General features: G+C 41.7%; 1 protein-coding gene across 3 annotated transcripts in view; it reads right to left on the reverse strand.

Moving 5' to 3' along the window:
- MTUS1 (microtubule associated scaffold protein 1) overlaps nucleotides 1-22,883 on the reverse strand; it is a 162,352-nt gene that overhangs the window by 53,288 nt on the left and 86,181 nt on the right. Inside the window, exon 1 of one of the 3 annotated variants that reach the window (XM_090036020.1) lies at nucleotides 21,093-21,552. The exons of the other annotated variants lie outside the window; for them this stretch is intronic. Within the exon in view, the coding sequence (XP_089892146.1) occupies nucleotides 21,093-21,213 (121 nt within the window). The 5' untranslated portion in view covers nucleotides 21,214-21,552. Of the gene's footprint in view, nucleotides 1-21,092; nucleotides 21,553-22,883 lie in introns of those variants that run through there. 3 annotated transcript variants of the gene reach the window in all.

Raw genomic sequence — 22,883 nt, forward strand, 5'->3', positions numbered from 1 at the left:
AATAAAAATTACTTTCAGACTCCCACTTTTACATCTTTAACTTTTGGATATTCTGCTTATTAAGGCAGGACACAGTCCAATAATCTGTACTCAGTCTGTATTATACTGAACTTCTCTCCAATATGTCTAAGTCTTGGCTAGCAAATGTAGTTTTATCAGTGGACACAAACTGCTTTTCCCTGATGTCTCTAGTATTCATACAGATAGAAGCTTTAGATAAGCAGTGCTGGCTTCTGGCATTTTACCACAATGCAGTCTAGCCCTATCACTGCTATCATCGTTGGTAAGAACAGTAGCAAAGAAATGAAGAAACTGGGTCTTAAAATGAGTCTGTATTTATCTGCTCCAGTTTGTTACTGAATTTTAACAAATGCTTTTTATAAATAACACTTTACAAATACTTAAAGGAGTGCCCCAATTGGGATCTTGAGGGTGTAACTAATGCACATGATAATTACCCAAATAGGCTGGTAGTTAAGACAAATAACAGGTCTAAACCTGCTTGGAATTTGTCTGAATTTCAGTACTTGTGTCTGTGGCAAATTGTTTACTTTATCTACTACAAATCCCTCTCACAAAAGGCCATAACTAGCATTTACTACATAACCTACAACAACTTCAAGTACTATATTAGACTACCCAATAATTCATTCAAGATATGTAATCCCTAAAACTGAAATGTATTCCCTTCAAACCAATGAATTCTTAGCACTATTCAAATAAATGACCAAGGTACAGAGTCATCAACTAGATATACTAGTTTAAATAAATTTGCCCTGTTTCTACAGGATTGCATTGCAGAACAGTATGAGGAAATGTTTACTCAGGTTTTTTGTTTGTTTGAAGTGCCAGAACTGGCCTGCTTAGCTGTTCTGAAGGTAGATATAAATCTAACATGTTACTGAACCATAAATTAATACAGTACCACTGGTGTTTACAGTGGGGGAGGAAAAATAGAACATTAATTTATTGCCGAGTTCCGGGTTTACCTGACTTGAGTCTACATGCATTGAAAAAGTTTGACTACATGTACATCTAGGGTTGTTTCAAACAAAAATATTTTATGTCATTTAACACTTACTTGGGAGAAAATAACAAATGCCTTCTTTTTTTCCTACAGTATCAGTTAGGCTGTGATGCATGGACACCTGCTGTTCATGAAGATGCTTGTCCTACCATTGTGGCCATCTGTTGATTTTCAACAGTGGGTATGAACAAATACTTGTGAGACTTGGCTAAGGTTTAAGGTGGCTTAGTTTATGCTGCCTAAACCCAAGCCAGAAGCAGTGCTTGCAGGCATGCTCCACTTGCCAAGAGCAGCACAGGCAGCCAGAGGCAATTAATTCAGGGAAGAGGGGTTGGAAGGATGGCAGGCATGGGAAGAGAAAAAGGGGACCATTTAGTTTTGTGGGGAAGAAATAACCTAGCCAAAGCTCAAGGGATAAAACAGCACAGCCCCAGGGCTATGGCGAGTGGCTGGGTTTTCCCTGGGGCTGTGCTGTGAACAAATGCAAGCATCACAAGGTTGGGTTAACCCCTGCTAGATTGATGAACTAGCCTTAGATCAGGCACATCATTTTAGGGTGACCTAAGCCCTACAAAATGGTTGCATGCTGGCCCATTTAGGTTAGGGTGATCCAAGTGTAACACTTGTACATAAACAGCATAAAAAAATTCCAATAAAATAAAAAACTATTATATGGCTGTAGCTCTGAGACTTTTAGTAATACACCAGAGTTCACACTGCTAAGCAAAGACAATATTTCCAAATGACTGAAGAGAAGCGAAACCTCTCGTTCATAACTTCACTCACTGATCTATTGATAAGAGCAGTAACAAAGAAAAACTAGTTTGGTGGCTCTGTAATGGGTGTGTGCTGCATAAAACTCAAGCTGCAGTTAAGTTCAGGATAAGAACATAAAAGAGCTACCATATTGGGTCAGATCAATGGCTCATCTAGAGCAGTATCCTGTCTCCAAGAGTGGCAGAAGTGAACGCTAGAAGGAGCACAAACTGGGTAGATTCTAGAGTAGTGGTTCTCAACCTTTTTTGAACCAGGACCCATTTGTAAACATAGATAACCAGTCCCAACCCAGTGGCTCCCACCCCCACTGTGTGTGTGTGTGGGGGTGCTATACAGGGCCCCAAACCATCCCTTGCAAGCTGGAACTCTACCAGCCTGCAAGGGAAAAAAAAGTCACTGGCTTCCCACAATTTTCTCCTTTAAAAGGAGAATCCATTTTTAAAAGTTTATTCATGACTCTTGTATATTCTTGTGACCCACGTTTTGGTTGGACCCACAGGTTGTACCTTTTCCAGTTGCACTACATTTTCAAATCTACTACTTTTTGATATGAGGAGACCAGAACTAAAGACAATAGCTAGGACATGGACACACCATAGATTCGTACAATGGCATGATGATGTTCTCCATTTAGTCTTCTACTCCCTTCTTAACGATGCCGAATATTTTATGGGCTTTTTAAATTGCTGTTACACAAATTGATCTGATGCTTTTAAAGAACTATTTATCAATGACTTCAAGGTCTCTTTCCTGAGTCCTAACAGCTAGTTCAGAACCCAGTACTGTGTACATATAGTTGAGGTTATGTTCCCCCAGGTGCATTACCTTGTTCTTGTTGACATTAAAGTTCATTTGCTTTTTTTTTTTTTTTTAAACCACTCCCTTAGCTTAGAGAAATCTTTCTGCAGCTCCTCTTCATTAGCTTGAGATTTGATTATCGAGAATAATTTGATTTCATCTGCAAACTTGGAGATCTTACTGTGCACCCTTATTTCCAGATCATTTATGAAAATGTTGGACAGTTGGGGCCAGTACAGATCCCTGCAGGTCCCTACTTTCAATCTCCCTCCACCCTGAAAAGTGATTGTGTAGCCCTACTCTTTGCTTCTGATCCTTTAACCAGATCTCAGTCCGCAAAAGAACCGTCCATCCAATTCCACGGTAATTCGGTTGTTTAAAAAGCCTTTAGTGAGAAACCTTACAAAAAGCTTTTTGACAGTCCAAATACAACATCAGCTGGATTCCCCCTTATCTACATGCTTGTTAACATCCATAAAGAACTCCAGGAGACTTTTGAGACAGGATTTCCCTTTACTAAAGCTATGCTGACACTTCCCCAGCAGATTTTTTTTTTTTAAATAGATTCTACCAACATGCTAGAGATGTGAGACTCAGTGATCTGTAGTTCCTAGGACCACCTCTGGAGCCCTTTTTTTGAAGATAGGTTTACAACAATTGCACCATCACCAACAGTTATACAACTTCACCTTTGAGTTTCTTCAGAACTTCTGAATGAATGCCATCCAGTACTGGTTACTTTATTAATATTAATATATGTAAATAGGTACAACACCACAAAGGTATGGCTTAGAGCATCCACAGAAGGCCTAAATATCAGCAGATGCCAGTTTTTAACTAAAGATACAGAAAACATAAGGCTTGACACCACGATAACGCATAATAAATGAAGTATTAAAAATGAACTTGTGACAAAACAAAGAAATGTTTACCACTGGATCATGAAGTCAGTGGGCAAAAACCTTAGTTAAGAGTGTTAAAGCTACTCAATGGTATCTTGCCCTCTTTCAGAACCCACACTGAAAATTAGGAGAGGCATTATGCCAAACTCCACATTCTGGAAGACCATAAGGCACTGCAGAGCCATCCTACCTGTGCATTAAAAGCATTGTCATTTTATTGCTATTTCTCTTTTTGGGAGAAATAGAAAGTTAATTGTAGGAGCCAGTCAGTTATGTAGGCCTGCAGTCAAGATGCTACCTGGGGTGAAGAATTCCTATGCAAGTCCTCTGCAATTCCTGCTCTTCATCAATTTTCATAGATTTCATAGACGTTAGGGCTGGAAGGGACCTCGGGAGATCATCGAATCCAGCTGAGTAGGGTTTAGGGCCATGATCTACAATGTTTGTAGTGTGCAACTGCTAAATGGGTCAGGTAAATTAAAAAAAAAAGTCTACATTCCAAAATTTGTTTCATTAGATGTTTGATTTCATATTGTTACAGAAATTATAGAAGACAGTGGAGAAGACTCATTTTTCTTGCTGCAACTATCTACCTGCAGTATATAGGTCCCCATCTATTTCCAAAGGCAGGTTAAAAACTATCACTTCTTACTGCCTGGTGCCCTCTACTGCTACACAAAAATCATCTCAGGCAGCTACTCACTGAAGGTCACACACTTCCAAACTATACACTGCATTGAGCCCTACACCTTTCCTGGAGGCTATAAATGAGGGAGTAAAAGTGGAAAAGACACACCTAGTCATAGCCTGGTCCCTTTTTCTTTCAGCATGCACTCTATGCCAGTGCGTGACTCAAGATACTGGGCATGATGGACGTACCATGTGATCAAGTAAATGTCAGTTCTTATTCATAGACCATAGAGTCGGAAGAGACCACAAAGGACCATCGTGTCTGACCCCCTGCCCCTGGCAGGAAAGAGGACAGAGGTCAGATGACCCCAGCCAGGTGACTATCAAGCCTCCTCTTGAAGACCTCCAAGTTAGGTGATAGCACCACCTTTCTTGGAAGCCCATCCCAGATTCTGGCCACCCTTACTGTAAAAAATGTCTTCCTAATGTCTAACCTAAATCTACTCCCCACTAGTTTGCACCCATTATTCCTAGTTACTGCTAGGGGTGCGCTGGTAAATAGCACATCTCCAATTCCCTGTTGTCCTCCCTTGATAAACTTATAGGTGGCTACAAGGTCTCCCCTCAGATATCTCCTGTGAAGGCTGAAAAGATCCAGATGCCTCAACCTCCCCTCATAGGATCTTTCACAGAGGCCACTAATCATGCGAGTGGCCCTCCTCTGAACCCTCTCCAGATTTTCCGTGTCCCTCCTGAAGTGCAGTGCCCAAAACTGGACACAGTACTCCAAATGCAGCCTGAGCAATGCCGCATAGAGGAGGAGCATTACTTCCCTTGATCTGTTGGTTATGCATCTGCTAATGCACAACAAGGTGTGATTGGCCTTGATGACTTTGGTACACTGCCAGCTCATGTTCACCTTGGAATCAACTATGACTCCAAGATCCCTCTCAGCCTCTGACCTGCTAAGGAGGTCATCCCCCAACCTATAGGTGTTATGGGGATTCTTCCTCCCTAGGTGGAGTATCTTACATTTATCTTTGTTGAACTGCATCCTATTTTGTTCCACCCATTGATCCAACCTGTTCAGGTCGGCCCGTATCTGCTTCCTTCCCTTCGGTGCGTTACCTTTGCCCCATAACTTGGTATCATCTGCAAACTTGGAGAGGGTGCTCTCCACACCCTCGTCCAAATTGCTGATGAAGATATTAGATAACACCAGTCCAAGGACTGAACCCTGCAGGACCCCACTGCCCACCTCCTTCCAGGCCAAGAACAACCCATCCACTACCAGTCTCTGGGTGTGGTCCTTAAGCCAACTGGCCACCTATCTGACTGTGCAAGCATCCACTCCACAGCCTGCTAGCTTCCCTATGAGAATAGGATGCAAAACTATGTCGAAGGCCATCCTAAAATACAGGTAGATGACATCAGCCTCAGGTCCTGTGTCAAGGCAGTGTGTGACCTGGTCATAAAAGGCTATAAGGTTTGTCAGGCAGGATCTACCTGTGATGAACCTGTGCTGGTTTCCTTTCAGCATCATTTCCCCCGCTGGGCCTTCATAAATGTGCTCTTTGATAATTTTTTCCAGTATTTACCTAGCTCATCCCTTCTCCCCTTCTTAAAAATGGGCACCACATTGGCCCTTTTTCCAGTCCTCAGGGACCTAGCCGGAGCACCATGAGTACTCAAACAGCTGTACCAGTGGCTCAGCTATAACACTGGCCAATTCCTTTAGCACCCGTGGGTAGTAGTCATCTGGGCTGGTTGACTTGTACCCATCCAGCCCTTCCAAGTGCTCTTTAATTAAGTCAGCACTAACCTTTGGCAGTCTGGTGCCTTTTGGACATCTGTCCATGTTCAAGGTGAGGGAAGTGTTTTGATCAGTACTTAGGAATACTGAAGCAAAGAACTTACTGAAGAGCTCTGCCTTTTTCCCCTACATCAACGACCAACTGTCCTGATTTGTCCTGCAGGGGCCCCATTTACTCTGCACCTTTCTTTTGCTCACTATGCATCTGTAGAAGGATTTTTTATTGTTCTTAATTTTTATGTTCCCTGTGTCAACCTGGTTACACCTCTGGCAAGTCATGTTCTTCCCGCACTTATTTACCTCCCCAGCTTCCATGTAGTTTAGTGAGATGCCAATACCTACATGGGGAGGGTGGGGGAAGAAAGAGGTAGGAAAAGAAATTCAGACCCTCCCCTTATAATGGCAAAGCCTCTGTGGATCTAGGTTCTAGCAAATGATGGGAGCATGAAGAAGGGTTGAAATGTACTTGAAAAATATATGGAACCCCAAGATTCAGAGCATTAGGGTCACTTGTCTGAAAAATTAAGCCTTCTGTTGAACAGAATATTGCTCTTCCAAAGGAGTAGGTAGTGCCACATACCAGCTATGATAAAGGTCAAATAACTGAGACCCTTTAAGACCTAATCAGAGGCATGGTTCTATTTTTCCAATCACGTACACAACTACTATCTTGTCAGAACTTATCAACCAAGCTGCTTTTGGGGCACGATCTCCCTGACTGAAATTTTTGGTTCAAATGGCCCCAAATCTGTACACTAATTCCATTCTGCACCCCTAAGGGCTTTGTTGCAAGTTGCACTTTGAGCTGCTCAGATGTTGATCAGCATTAGTGCCAGGTCAAGCTTTGAGCAGTCGCATCTTAAGGTTAAAAACCTTCTCTGGCTGTCCCTCACCAGCATAGCTGTGACTTGCCACTAGAGGGCTGATTGATCAGAAGCCCAACTAGGAGCTAGAGCAGTGAATTACCATGAAAGGCCTGATAAATAGAGATCCTGGTTTTCCCCAATAAAAAGCTGCAAATTCTCTGATTAAATCCCCCATATCTGTGATTAAAATGAAATGCCACTACATATTGATCCATGTATCAGCTGAACACAAGGTTTTATCGATATATTTACAACTTTCAAAGCAATGTGGAAGCCTACTAGTACCTCAATCACTAGAATAAAATAAATTCTAAATACCCATAAATTTTTGTATTTGATTTTGGATTTATCATCATGGAAAACTCAGAGCTCCCCCTGCCTCCTTAGCTCACAGAATGGAGGTCCAGCCCATTCACTCCCCACCCCCCCAACAGCCCTCCTGGTCCTGCCACTGGCCCTCACTCACTCCCCCCAGGGCAGCTGCCAAGGCTATGGGGCTAGGAAGCCCAGGTCTGCAGCCCCCTGCAACAGTACCCTAGCCCCAGCTGCTGCCTGTAGGGGGTGGTGGTTGCTGCAGCATAGCAGCACAGAGCCCAGCTGCCCCTTCTCCATGGATGGCACAGCTAGAGCAGAGCCTGTGGTCAGGTGGGTGCAGGCTATCTGCTGCAGATTTGGGCAGGGGGAAGGGGCTGACTCCCCCCACTACTGCACACACACACACACACTAGGTGGGGCAGGGGGGACTCATGCCCCCCACATCTGTGCACAAGGTGGGAGTGGGTGCAGGCTGTCCACTGTGTGCCCAGGCTCCCCGCCCTGCTGCCCTCCCTCTGGGGCCATTGCAGCCCAGTGGGTGGGACCCAGCAAAGCAGGACAGAGTGAGGCCAGGCAAGGAAGCTCTTTGCTTCTGTGAGCTCTGTATTGCCCTGGTGATGTGCTCTCTGCCTGCCCTGCAGCAGCAGCAAGGGCACAACCCCACACCATCACCTGCACTGCTGCTGTGCGGGGAGGGATACATTGCCAGGGCAGTGCAGAGCCAGCAATGGCAAGGAGCTTCTCCGCCCAGTCCTGCTCTGCCCTGGGTCCCACCCACTGGGCTGCAGAGGCCCCAGGGGGAGGGGTAGCAGGGTGAGGAGCCCATGCCAATAGTGGGCAGCCCACTCCTACCTCATGCCCAGATCTGGGGGGCATGGGTCCCCCCTGCTGCCCCAGGTGTGCACACAGCAGTGAGGAGCCAAGCCCTGCCCCCCAGAAGCCCCGAAAGATAAAATTAGTAGTAAAAAGAGAAAGAAAGAAATAAAAAAGGAAATAAACTAGAGGTCTCAGGTTTAATACATTTAGATTGGGATTTAGGTGTGGAGGGTGCTGATCTCTATTCCTGGGGTGGCTGGGAGGTGGGAGCAATGAGGGACAGCAGGTATGGGGGAGTTACTGCCCCTGCTCCAGGAAGAAAGCCCCAGCTCATAGGGACCTGATCTGGCCCCCTACATTGTTTTCCCCACCCCTCCTAGACTCCACTCCCAAACTCACCTGTGCCTTGCAATCTGGCTAGCTGGCATGTATTCTGGCATGCAGGCTGTTTGCACAGGGTTGCACCTCGAGACTGGGAAGGTCACACTTTTGGGAGTGGGAGGGGGAGTTAGCTTAATGACAGAACACATGCCCCGAGATAAACCTGCTCTGGAGTGGCATAACTTTAAGTCACTTGAAAAGTGTACTTAAAACTAATTTCAGCTGTTAATGTGGGGATAATCCAGGAGTTAAGAGATCCAGGAGCTGCTTAAAATTAATTTGTAACAAGGCCCTAAGGACTGGCTTGAAATGTGGTATGTACAAGAAAAAACAAAAACAGCTTTTAAGCAGAATGGGGTTCCCAAAGAAACAGGAAGTAGTCCACTCAACTGAAAGTGGTATTCTCAGCTGAGTGAAGATACCAGATGGAGAAGGAATACAGCCTAAGCCTACAACCATAGCTTTAGAGGTATGAATTACCTTATTCATGCCAGGATTTGAGCATCCATGAACTATTTTGTTCTTAATTGCTCATCCCAGGCTCAGCACTGGGAGCTTTCAGAGGAGCAGGGCTTCCCTAGATGCCAGTTCACATGAGGCACACGAACAGGGATTCAGTCGCACGGAGGATAAGGAGACACCAGATAGTACCATATGTACAAAAGGACAGAACTAGAATTTCACAGAGGGCCACAGAAAAGAGCTTATATTGTCCCTTCACCTCATATTGCCTCAGGTCCCAAACTCAGTGACCCCCTCCCCCAGCAAACATTAATTGCAAAAGTTGAATCATACCAATTAGTTTGGACACCATGAGCTAGCAGAAAATTCAAACATTTCCCTAGCAATCCTCTTTGACAGAGGCAAATCATACCAAGAGAGGACTTCTTCCTAGTTCAAATCTGATCCATTACTGACTGAGCAACATACAGGTTCCATCAGTATCACATAGCCCCTGCCCCAAGACACCCAGCTCATATGAAACTGCCAAGCTAGAAAGTCTGTTGCTCTTTCACACATGCAGTATGTGAAAGAGCACATTTGTTTTGTGAGACAGCTATAAATCTATGTACAGAGCTCAATATTTTTATACTATTTTTAATGCTTTCCCAAAAGGTGCCATTCATTAACAGAGGTAAGTTTCAACTGAAACCATTCTGAGTATGATCACAGATATGACTTATCCCCTAGATATAAGTGAAGCATAGATGGAATCTGAGCTGTAACTTGTGTCAGGGAGAAAAAGCTTTATCTTGTGAATTCCTTGTTCAAAATTATCACAAATTTGGAAGACAAATCCTGTCTCGCTGTGCCACTAAGAAAATCAAATTCAGGGCAAATCTGAGTAACCATGTGGATTTCACAGCATTTACCAAAATTAACCATTAGGAAGGAGAACCATTTTTGCTTAAACTACAGTGGCATACCACAGCACTAAAATTATGGGTGGGTTAGGAAAGTTCACACCTGCCTTAATTCTGAGATATTTAATTAAATAATTGCACAACACATTGAGAAAAGCAGTTCTCCCAACATAACTAGCAGTTGCCTAGCTAAATTTATAGAGGATTCAATCAGTCTGACCATGGATCCAAGCTCATCTGAAAATGCTCAAACCTTTTCATGGTAAGAGTGTTTAAGGAAAAAAGGTTTCGCAAAGGCTGCTGTCTCTCATCCAAGACAGTGCTACTCTGTTCTAGTTTTATGATTGCAGTAGTACCTGGGCAACATTAAAGTGTACCAACTTATTTCTTAAAACAGTATCCCAAGTTATTTAAGAGGGTCACAAGTTTATAACAACTGCATTGTTATAAATAAAGGGGACACAAACACACTACAACCAAAGTTTGCCACTGCCTTTGGACGTCACGTTTAAGATTACTTACATATTAGCCTAGCGTTAAACATTACGTGGAACATTACAGCTGCCTTTCAGGTACCTTATAACAAATGAATAACTTCTCAGTTTGCATTTTCTCTTATACTAAACTAAACCTTTACTTGCTTGGTTTCAGTTTAAATACATATTTGAACTGTGAGTAAATAGTGTCCCTCATCTCTTTTGTATGAAAGAAACATTAAAACAGTCATACGTCTATTTATCAGTCTAGGAATTAAGGGACAACTTCAAGTATGGTCTGTCAACTGTTTAGCCATTCAACTTGCAATCCATTTCCAAGCCCATCCTTCACCCAACTACTTGGAGATACAAGCACAAAGTAACTGCATTGTGCATTTAAAAACTATGATAATTGAATAAGTTTCTAAAACTGCTTCTTACAGAAAGCATCCTTCCAGGTAATCATACCAATCTCTGATAAAGAAAATAAAATAACATGTTTCTTCAAACACAGTACCCTAACAGCAGCGTTCAAGTGGCTGTAGGCTAGAAAAAGTCATTTGAATTAATTCAGTCTTCCATGCTGATCTAATGAAATTGTGCAGTAGGAAAGGAAGATGTCACTATTTAGTATACATTTACTAAAAATACCAATCTTCTGGAAATCCACATGCCAGTTGTAGAATGGGGTCGTTGAAGCTTCCTTTAAAAAAAATCCTCAGAAGCTTACCACACAGTTAGGGACAAGCACCATTTTGTAGCTAAAGAATTATTTTTGTATTTCCTGTTATGATACAATAAATGCATTCTCCTCTGTAGCAAGCAGTTCTCCCCTGGGGTTATCCTCAGAACATTCCATGAGCATTATTTCAAAACACAGCCTGCTGAATGCTGTTTAATAGTGACATAATAGATCCCTCTGAAACACCTCCATCAATTCAGACGAAGGAGTACCCAATCTCATATTCTGCCATGATAAATGCATCTTTTCTCCTTTCTCTTTCCCAATATGCAGTTTACTTTCAACATTTATCTTTCAGTTTCAGTCTCTAATTGGCAGGTAGCCTCCAGTGTAGAGACTGCTCACTTGAATTCTGCTTACCCCACTAACACATGCACCTCTCTTCCAACTCCGTTTGACCAGACTGGGGCCAAGACTCAAAAGGATTGGTAGCCTGATGGTGACTATGAGGGGAGGGGTAGTGACTATGTCAGCCAATTAAAAGGAATATATATTTTTTATATATATTCAGAAATACTAATCCCTTGTGTCACTACTAGAAATGAATAAGAAAAAGATTCTGTTGCAATCCCCAACTTCCTTGCTGAAGAAGTTGTTTGATAATATTGTTTCAGGAAGAACCCTTAATAGTTTGTATGACAATATTCAAAGAAAGAAAGAAAGAAATATTGATGTAGAAAACAGAAAAAGCAGGTGCATTTAAGGTATTTGTATACCTTAAACATGGAGAAAGAAAAAAAAAATCACTCAAGAAATAACACATATTATGTTTTCCTATTTCTGAATAATTTCAGATCAGATTAAGGGAACTTTTGGTACAAAAGTATTTTAATGCAGATGTTCTAGTTTTTCTGCTTTTTCTCCCCCAACTGCTTTTATGTTCATAAAAGCAAATTCAAGCTTTTTAAATTTTACTCTGCCCTTGTATTTTCTCAAGACACCTTTATTTTAGCAGCTTATATCAAATGGCACATATTGGACAACCCTGTTACCACTGTTGCAAAATGGGTGGGGGCTGCAGAGGAGAAGTTAAATTTAAGAAAAGTCTTTTTAAAAAGACAATACAAACTTATTCACAGTGCTTGCCTACAATGCTATCATGTATCACCTGATGAGATATTGCTACCAATGAAAGGTCCATAAATAGTAATGGTAATTAAACACCTTCTAGAGATGCAAGCCAGGTTATTTAAGGTGAGTTATTTCCATCTTCGTAAGTGTTGAGATTCCTAAACTGAGCAAGGCGGCTGACCTTTTAAAGATTGAAAAAAAAAAAAAAATTATATATATATATATATATATATAAGAATACAAGTACAACTTGCATTTCATAAAGCCAAATGTTGTTCCCTCTTCTAAGCAAGACCCCCAGTAAGTAAAACCACCATACCACATCCAAGGAGGGCATACATGCCATGCTGGGGACAGAATTTGTAGATTAAGTAAAAAAGGGTGCATTTGTTCCCAAAAAGCAGAATCTAATGATAGGGCAATGTAAAGTGCATTCAAAGCTGCTGCACAGATCCACTATGACTCTCTCTATGCTGGATTATTGCAGAAGCAAGAAGTAGCACAGAATTGTTATAGGGTCCTGGCAGAACAATTCTTCCCAGAAGACGATAGAGCCTACCCTGTAATAAGCCTCATGAGGAGAGAGGATTCATCTTCCTTGGGACAGTAATAACAGTAATAACCTTGAACCTAAAGTATTAAAGGTTTCTCCTTTAAAAGTGAAAGCTCTAACATTGTAGTCTGCACTGTTTCAGGAATTGTGTGGAACTGCTACCTCGTACTACTGAATCTTTGCTTATTCTCTAAGGTTACATCAGCTTTTTAAAACCAAGTTCTTTGAACTTCATGAAAAGACTCCCAACTCAGCCATGCATTACAGGTATCAAAAAGAGCTTCACTTAGCTCTCAAAAGGTACAAGCACATCCAAGAACAAAAACAGCATGGATACCTGACCTCTAGGTACCACTCTTGGGCACTCAAGCCAGCTGGAGCACTGCACTTTTAAAGGCAAAAATTATATTAAAAGGAGTCTAAGAAAGCTGAAGGCATCTGGCTGGCAAGTCTAATCAGTTCACCATAACCTTCTTGTAACACTACCCAAAAATGAATGCCAGATAACATGGTATTTGGCAAAGATCAGTAGTCAGGATATTAAGTAGCAGAAGCTCACGCAACCCTAAGAGGCATCAAAGGCATTAAAAACAAAACAAAAAGATAGACTCCAGGCTCAACATCCTCCCATGCTTGATTCTATTCAGTGATGAACATAGGTTTCTTTCAGGCTCAGAACAGATAGTCAAAAATCTGGAGGCTGAATTGCTTCAGTCTTTGCAGGTTAGTCTAAACTGCAAAGATTAAAATCAATAAGCAAATGAACAGAGACATTCACTTTTGATTCAGGAAACAGCCACATGCCTGCCGTGGCTCAAGCCAGAAACCATGTGCACTACAGCATGGCTCTCTGGCATGTAACCAACATGAGCTTTACATTTGCTCAGTCTTCCTGCAGCCCCCAAGGTCTTTGGGATTTACAGTCTACAATCACAACAGCAAGACTCTGCAGGGTTGCTTATCAGTCATTTCCTCTTCCTGCTTCCAGGTGCCTCTTGAATTTGTAGTCCGCAGTCACAGCCAATAGTAAGCAAGCAGGGCAGGGCAACTCTGTCCTCAGTGGAAGGGGAGTTTAATGCCCCCCTCTCTGGCCCCAGACCCCTGCCAGAGTTTGCCTGGTGGAGGGGTGGGGGTGGAAATCAGCGAACAAGTCAGTGAGGCTAGCGAGCCAGCCCTCACTGCTCCAGCTAGGGAACAGAGAGGCAGGGCCAGTCCTGCTCTCTGGAGCAGACAGCACAGCACAGCACAGCCCAGCCCAGCGCTGCAAAGCATGCTGGGGGACTGCGATTTAAATTTGAACCAGGAAGGGGTCTGAGACAGAAGTTTCATAAACTGGTTCAACTTAAATTAGTTACGTCTGATACTACATTCAGCCAGCTTTATCTTAAACCAATTTCAGCCATTTTGAAACTGGTTTATGGGCACTGAACTTATGCTCTGCTACAGGTTTAACCCAGCTTCTGATCACTTAAACCATTTTGCATGAAACTTCTGTCCCTAGCCTTGTAGTATAGAGGCCAAATCCTCTACTACTCTAGCTAGCCAGTGAATTTTATCAGTCTATGAGACAACTTATATAGGGTCTGATAGGATAAGCTCTTTCTAGTAGGGTTGAAATAAATATAAAACCGTTAACCTTTAAGTTTAGCTTATTAAAAAGTAACTTTTTTTAAAAAACACCTTTTGTTCTACTACTATCGCACGCACTTCATGATGCATACACTTGCCTGCCCATTACCTTCAAACTGCAAACAAGACTACAAAAACAATGAACCAATTCACTGCAATCTTGAAATCAAGCTGCAAGGGAACAATATTGTTTTCCAGCACTGAGGCTGGATGGCATCATTTTTCCCAGAGAGCTTTTTTTTTTTTTTTTAAACTCTACAAAGTTCAGTTTTAAATGACCGGAGTCATAACAGGAATGCTTTGTTTCTCCTAGTACCACATCTCATTTTCCATTTGATTTTGGCTCATTTTCTGCAAGATGAACCACTGGCAATACAAAGTCTGTTTTTGAACATTTAAGTTCAGTCTGATCTTATTTGAGAATGCCATAATAATTTAAGAACTATGAAGATGGTTAGTTATAAAATCCAAAGAAGTCAAAGCAAGCAAGTCCCCCCATAAGTCAAATCACAACTCCCCCCACCACCACTCACTCTCTCATTCATTGCATACTAAAATTCAATACCAGTGTTTGATACAGCTTTATGTCATATTTAATATTGATACAGCACTAAAAAGCTTGGCTATTACATATCCAAGTCAAGATAATTACTAAATAATATTAGTTCCAGAGCCAACTGCCAAAATTCCTCTCAGCTAAGTAATAACTCCCTTCTGTTTAGTTATCCATTCTGGGGGGAAAATGCAGCGATGAGCATACTTTTCGTATTGTCTTTATATAAACCTCAGCCATTTTATATAGAGAACAACAAATGGTATCTTCATTTTACAGTTTCCCTAAGTGCATGAATCTTTGATTTTTATGAGCCAATAAGGCCTATGTAACCCTTGTCCAACTAACCTCAGCTAGATCTCGTCACATTCTTCCTCAAAGTGCACTTAGGTGGGACATGAAAAAAAAACTGGATTCGGTAGATCCCAAAGTTCCTTTTCCTTTTTCAAAACTTCAGGGTGTTCAGAATTTCACGGTGAAAGGCAAGGAGAAAGCAGCAGCAAAAGCCAGCCTTTCAACAATACAGGCTTCAACTTAAGGCAAATGGAGAGTGGGTAGTCCCACCACAGTGTAACAGTATAGGTCTCTACCACATGACATCTAATTAAGAGCTTCCTTTAGTTTATTTATGCTTATCATCTTTTTAAAAAACAATAAGATCAAACCCTTGAGACAGTGTCTGGGGTCACTGAAGTTAATGGCTAAAAATTCCCATTATAGAAGTATATGATAATGATATATGCCTTTAAGTCGGCAGGCCCGGATGAGCTCCATCCGAGGGTACTGAAGGCACTGGCCGACATCATTGCAGAGCCACTGGCGGAAATATTTGAATGCTCGTGGCGCACGGGTCAAGTCCCGGAGGACTGGAAAAGGGCCAATGTGGTTCCCATTTTCAAGAAGGGGAGGAAGGAGGACCCGGGTAACTATAGGCCAGTCAGTCTCACCTCCATCCTTGGCAAAATCTTTAAGAAAATCATCAAGGCTCACATTTGTGAGAGCCCGGCAGGACAAATTATGCTGAGGGGAAACCAGCACGGGTTCGTGGCAGGTAGATCGTGCCTGACCAATCTAGTCTCTTTTTATGACCAGGTCACAAAACGCCTCGACGCAGGAGGAGGGGTGGATGTCGTATACTTGGACTTCAGGAAGGCCTTTGATACGGTATCCCACCCCATACTGGTGAACAAGTTAAGGGGCTGTGACTTGGATTACTGCACAGTCCGGTGGGTGGAGAATTGGCTGGAGGGTCGCACCCAGAGAGTTGTGGTGGATGGGTCGGTTTCGACCTGGAAGAGTGTGGGCAGTGGGGTCCCGCAGGGCTCGGTGCTTGGACCGATACTCTTTAATGTCTTCATCAGCGACTTGGACGAGGGGGTGAAATGTACTCTGTCCAAGTTTGCAGATGACACTAAGCTATGGGGCGAAGTGGACACGCCGGAGGGCAGGGAACAGCTGCAAGCAGACCTGGACAGGTTAGACAAGTGGGCAGAAAACAACAGAATGCAGTTCAACAAGGAGAAATGCAAAGTGCTGCACCTAGGGAGGAAAAATGTCCAGCACACCTACAGCCTAGGAAATGACCTGCTGGGTGGCACGGAAGTGGAAAGGGATCTTGGAGTCCTAGTGGACTCCAAGATGAACATGAGTCGGCAGTGTGACGAAACCATCAGAAAAGCCAATGGCACTTTATCGTGCATCAGCAGATGCATGACAAATAGGTCCAAGGAGGTGATACTTCCCCTCTATCGGGCGCTGGTCAGACCGCAGCTGGAGTACCGTGTGCAATTCTGGGCGCCGCACTTCAAGAAGGATGCGGATAACCTGGAGAGGGTCCAGAGAAGGGCCACTCGTATGGTTAAGGGCCTGCAGGCCAAGCCCTACGAGGAGAGATTAGAGAAACTGGACCTTTTCAGCCTCCGCAAGAGAAGGTTGAGAGGCGACCTGGTGGCTGCCTATAAGTTCGTCAGGGGGGCACAGAAGGGAATTGGTGAGTATTTATTCACCAAGGCGCCCCCGGGGGTTACAAGAAATAATGGCCACAAGCTAGAGGAGAGCAGATTTAGATTGGATATTAGGAGGAACTTCTTCACAGTTCGAGTGGCCAAGGTCTGGAAAGGGCTCCCAAGGGAGGTGGTGCTCTCCCCTACCCTGGGGGTATTCAAGAGAAGGTTGGATGTGTAACGTAGGCCCAGCACTCTTTCCTGCTTATGCAGGGGGTCGGACTCGATGATCTATTGAGGTCCCTTCCGACCCTAGCATCTATGAATCTATGATAATGTTTCAGGCTATAACATTAATAGAAACATGGTAAGGTCCAAAATACTCCTCTGGAAAAAGCATTCCTTAATTATAACACATGTTTTTGTATTGAAGTCCCTGTCCAATACAGTTTCAGAAAGTGACTTATTTTTGAATCATGTATAAACTTTCCTTGCCTAAATATTTAACAGCACACATAGGTGGCAACATTTGTACTATATTAAACCCAAACTATTTTTGACAGGCTTTTGGATTTTGGGGGCCTAGTAGATATTTGAGACTTTTGGGATACATACTTGTTACTATTTATTTCCTCATCAGTCTCTAGTGTAAAGTTTTATCTGTGTTTTAGTTAGCTTTAGTAAGAACAGCACTTAAAAGAAATTAAGAAAAAAGTTCTTGACTATAGCCCAACAAGTAACCCCTCCTGAAGGCTTACCATCCAACTCTGTAAACAGTACTGTAAGCACCAGCCCCTCCTGCAGTCCCAATACTGACATTGGGCTCCCCATGTCACTCCAGACAGCAGCAAATGGCTGTACACGCTGCTTCTGACAGCAGCGAATTGCTGTAAGCACTGCTCCCAGTCTAGATCTAGGCAGCTTAATTCAGCACACCTACACCTACCTAAACTGAGTGTGGCAAATGTTTTTTTTTTCCCCACCCTGCATAATTCTACAGACAACTTCAAGAATCAAGCAGCAGAAGACACTGAATCTTTGCCCTTTTGACTTATTGTTTTACCTTATATGCAAAGAGAGGTCGAACACACAATTCATAAGTAACACACAAAGTAAGCTGTTGTCTCTTCCTCCAGTATGCCTGAAGTGACAGAGCCGCCCAGAGACGTTTATGTTCTGTCACACTAACCATGCATGGAGAGCTTTAAGTACACAAAAGTACTTTTATTTATTCTTTTGGTAAAAATGTTCTTTAATAGCTTTTGAGAGGTGATAGTTGATGTTTTGTCACAAATCACACACTAATTCCTACTTAACTCATACTTCTCACATGTTTGCATAACCGAAGTGTACTGAAAAAAGAAATCCTTAATCATGTGTCAGATCGTTAGTTTATTCACCCTCAGACTTGCCTAAAAAAAATATAAAAAAGTAAATCAAGAGAGAGACTAAGGGAAATTTAAAAGAAAAAAGTCAGGCACTGAGATTTTTTTTATAGATACATATCCACATACAAGGAGTAGGATATTCTACAGCTGTGTATCAAAAGGGAATATTCCTGGCTACCTACAACTGAGAGAGAGAGAGAGAGAGAGGTCATAGTCAGGGGACTGAAGAGTTATTAAGTTTAAACATATGTCAACACAAATTAACTCACTACAAAGTGGAGGGACTCCTGTTCCAAGTCTTCCTACTTGCTGGTACTGTGACCTCAAATAATTTAAGCTAAAAAACTGGTGGACAAGGCACTGAAGAAAATTTACTGCAGCTATTCTGATACAACATTCCCATGGGGATGAATCTGAAGGGGCATGGAAACAATTTAGATTGATGTGTTTAAGTCTCTGCATTTACAGCAAACAGAACTGAGGCACAACATCCTTTTGTAGCCCCAGCTAGAATTATGTATGCATGGACGCATGTATACTAATGGGTTCCTGTGAAAAATTCATAAGCAAGGATGAAAATAACCCATGAACAAGTCCTAATTTCATTCCTCAAGACAAACATTACATCCTATTTTTCTCCCACTTGATTTGTGGACCACTGTTGGTCTCAAAAGACCTGAAAAATAAACCGGGCTCTTCTGCATTCTCCCATTAAACTGCATTAGCAGAATATTATTTTGCTAATATTCTAGCTGTATGTATGCAATTGCCATAGCTGTCATAAGAACCTTGCAAGTAATAAATGGATGGGAAGTGGACTGCACAATTATGGAGTGAGGGACAGGGTCCATGAGTCATGGCACGGCTAAATTTAGTAGATTAAGTAGAACAAAACAGTTATTGTAAATTCTTTAGTTCCATACTCCCTATCATGTGACCTACCATGTTTGAGCCCTTATAATTCTTTTGCCAGTTTCTCACAGCTTTTAAAACTCAACATGGAGCTTCAGCAAGGAGAAACAGGTTGAGGACATTATTTGACACAGGGAGCAGACTACATATATTTAATGTAGTGGAATCACTGCACTGGGAGACACTCCTGCTGATGCAGCAGCAGGAAGCATGCTTCATCCTGATCATCTAAAAAGGTATAATATACAACACAATCATTTGAATGACTTACCTAATTTTATGTCCCTAAATAAGGGCTAGGTCATAAGTGACCGACAAACCAGCGTCAGATCTATTAAGAGCTCAACCTGTATTATTTTATGCCGAATGCTTATAAATATTTGTACTAACCTTTATGGAATGTGACCTGGTTTTTCTATAGCCCCCAGTTATAGCTATATTCAGCACTGTCACCACTCAATCTTACACTGGTTCAGTGAAGTGATCCACAGACTGTTTTGAGACGTGGAGATGGGGGAGGGAAAAAAAAAAAAAGATGAGAAAGGAAGCAACATGGTCCAGCTGAACTTTGCCATTTCAAGAGCAGTGTCTCATGCATGTAACGGGAAGGTATTTTCAGCACCTCTTAATAGGATTGGCTACTATACTGGGACACGTGGCCAGCAATATTATTTCATGTACTTTATTTAACAGGAATCTCTACAGTCAATTTAATGAAAGCTTAAAAAAACAAGAACAGTTCTTTGTTTGAGATTATGACACCTGCATTGACATTTCTAAAATACATATGTTTTACTGTTAACTAATATCCAAAATTCTCACCGCATTTAGAGAACTGGATTAAAGATTGAGCATGCATCTCCTAGGACGCATTTCCTGGATATGCTCGGTGAAGATATGTTCCTTCTAATAACAGTAACTAGAAGTGAAGACTGCTTCATTAAGCATTTTGCAACATCAAGGTTTTTTAAAATGAACTTGGGTTGTGTAAGTATGCTATACAGTATGTGCAATTTTGGTTGGCTATGATCTATATTGCATTTAACTCCATAATCAGTTTTAGCCTCAAGAACTCAAAACTACTTTCAGATTGCTGGGGATGAAGAAAGAAAGAAAAAAGACCAAGATAAAAATACAGATAAGCATATGAAATGGTAAGAGAAACTGGTAGAATTAAATGGCACATCAAGGAAACACGAGGAACTAGCAGTGGCCAGGAAAGACAGGAGGGAGTTGCCAGGGAGCAAAACTAGATATAGATAGAAGCATGAACTTCCAAGCAAACAGCGCAACAGCATAAAAAAGAGGATTTCTATACGGTATTCAATTTTTCATTTTTTTCTCTGTATTGTATGAAGGGAAGGATTTTACATAGAATCCATCATCATGATTTATATTGTATATTTACAAGACATACCATATTACTTTTCACAAAAGGAAAAAGTAACTGAAAACAAGCCTAGCGATTCAGTATAAGAGATTAAAATAATGAGTTTTATCTCTGAAGCACAAATAAGTCATCCAAGTGAAAACCACCTACATTTCTAATTAATTGGAATTTGTTCTAAAACTAAAAAGCATTTTACATGTAACATTTACTTATTTTGCTTATAGCTAGATTCCCAAGTATTTCATCCTAACAGGAATACTAAACTATAGGCATATTTGTTGTTATGCAACATCCCCCCCAACACCACCACCACAATCCTAACAATTCCTCCACAGTATTATTTTGAATCTCCTCTTCCCATACAAAGTGCAGAGAAAGGAAACTATCAGGGCATATCTGTCCATTACTTTAAAAAGATCATGAACCCACACTTAGAAGGGAGATCAATTTCCAGTTCCTGTATTTGGAGCTGGAAAGTGTCCAGTCCCTGTTATGGACTCCGCAAACAGAACACGCATCTCCCAGATGAGCAGATCAACATTTACAATTTGAGGACTGCAAAAAGCAAAACAAAAATCAAGCTATCCCACTATATAAACCAAGAATACTTTGTATAGAGTTTGGATTTCTATGATAATATATATATTTTGGGCATGAAACAGTTACTATTTATTAATAAACAACTCCTGAAATAAACAAGATGTCTCCCATACACACACCAAGTACAGGGTTAAAAAGATACGAACCTGTATGAAATATAACCGTGCTTTTCCTATAGCCAGAAGGAAGTCTAATGTTTCGGAGCAATCCTTTGGCAGTCAGTCGCACACGCATGTTGGATAAGGAAAATTTCGGGGACCATAACATGTCTTCAGAGCAATTGAGAAAAAAGCAAGCAGAAAACAGCCTCCATGTACAACTACATACTATATTTTTAACTCAGCACAGATTGAAGCCAAGTGATACCTGGTAAGGAAAACAGGACTAGAAAACATCAGATTTTCTTCATTCCTTTGCTGTTACTCCAAGCACAGACAAAATAAAACTGAAAACACAGATATCCTCAATGCAAATGTTACTGGCAGCCTCTCCCTCCACCAGATGTTGCAGAAACAAAGCTGATTCTCAGAATAAAACTGCCTCTTAGTGAATCAGAAAACTAGCAGCCTCTGAATTACATCACACTGCTCATGCTTAATCTGTTATGGGACTCGATGGGATGGGGAACTAAGAGGAGGAGGAGGAGGAGGAGGAAGTGGGTGGTCTCCCCAGCTGACTATCATCCAATAATGTCACCAGTCATATAAATTAGTCTTCAGAGACTGTTGGGGAGAAAATTACTTAAATATTCCTGAAGGTATATTTTGGCTCTCCTCCCCTCAACATAATTATTTCATTCATCTACATTCTGATTACATGTCAACAATTTCCTCCCATTCACGTGGGGTTTTTTCCTAGAAAAATATTTAACTACTTTTTTTAACCAAAGACACTTTTTTAAAACATATTAAACACCACTACTACTACATCATCTATGTGCATATTTACAAATCCACATGTTCACAATACAATTCTGTAAGAGCAGTTAAATACTGAAAAGGATCCTAAGGGAGCTACTACTCCTTTTTGCAGTTTGGCACTGCAGCTCTTTCATTTAATTTAAAAAAGGTCAATGAAGTGCTTAATCTTAAAGATGCAAACTTTACTGATAAAGATTGATCTCCAGATACAAAAACCATCATAAGCACAATTAACAAGTCCCTGAAACAATACAATTTTTTTCCTCTCTCTCTCTTAGGGGTCCCAGAGATCAAGTTTTCCCTCATTTAATGCATTTAAGATAAGCAATGCAGTTTAAGCACAAAAAATGCACCTGGTGTATTTTAAAACAATACAGCCAAACAAATTCAGTATTTCTAGTTGAACTGCTGAACTTAAAAGCAGCAGAGGTAAGTACCCAAACACAAACTTCTATTTTAGTCTAATTTATTATTTGGAAGTGCTCACTTGTTTTTATGATAATTAACTCTAATTTATACAAGTCACTCTCTTCTTGTAAAGAAGAGAAATGGTTGGTCTTTTTGCCTCTTCAGTTAACTGCCATCTCAGCAGCCACCAATGAGGAGAAAGTAGATCCACCCAGTCTTTCCATGCTCTCTACACAAACAGCCACTCCAGGACAAGGAGCCTTCACAGCTCCTACTCTGAACAACTTCACCCAAGGAATGAACCAAGGACTCGGGCTCCACAGCCCTACATTCTATCAGAGGTCAAAGTTGGGAACTTGATCATTCACCTATATCATATCAGATATCCCAAATCCCTTCTTCATAGATTTACAGATTTCATAGACATAAGGGCTGGAAGGGACCTCGGGAAGATCATCGAGTCCAGCCCCCTGCCCAAAAGGCAGGAAGTCAGCTGGGGTCATAGGATCCCAGCAAGATAAGCATCCAATTTACTCTTGAAGGTGTTCAATGTAGGCGCTTGAACCACCTCCGATGGCAGACTGTTCCAGACCTTGGGGGCTCGGACAG

This window comes from Crocodylus siamensis, chromosome 2 (assembly GCF_052110815.1).
Source record: "Crocodylus siamensis isolate JL-2025a chromosome 2, ASM5211081v1, whole genome shotgun sequence".
In the NCBI taxonomy this organism is placed as follows: domain Eukaryota; kingdom Metazoa; phylum Chordata; order Crocodylia; family Crocodylidae; genus Crocodylus; species Crocodylus siamensis.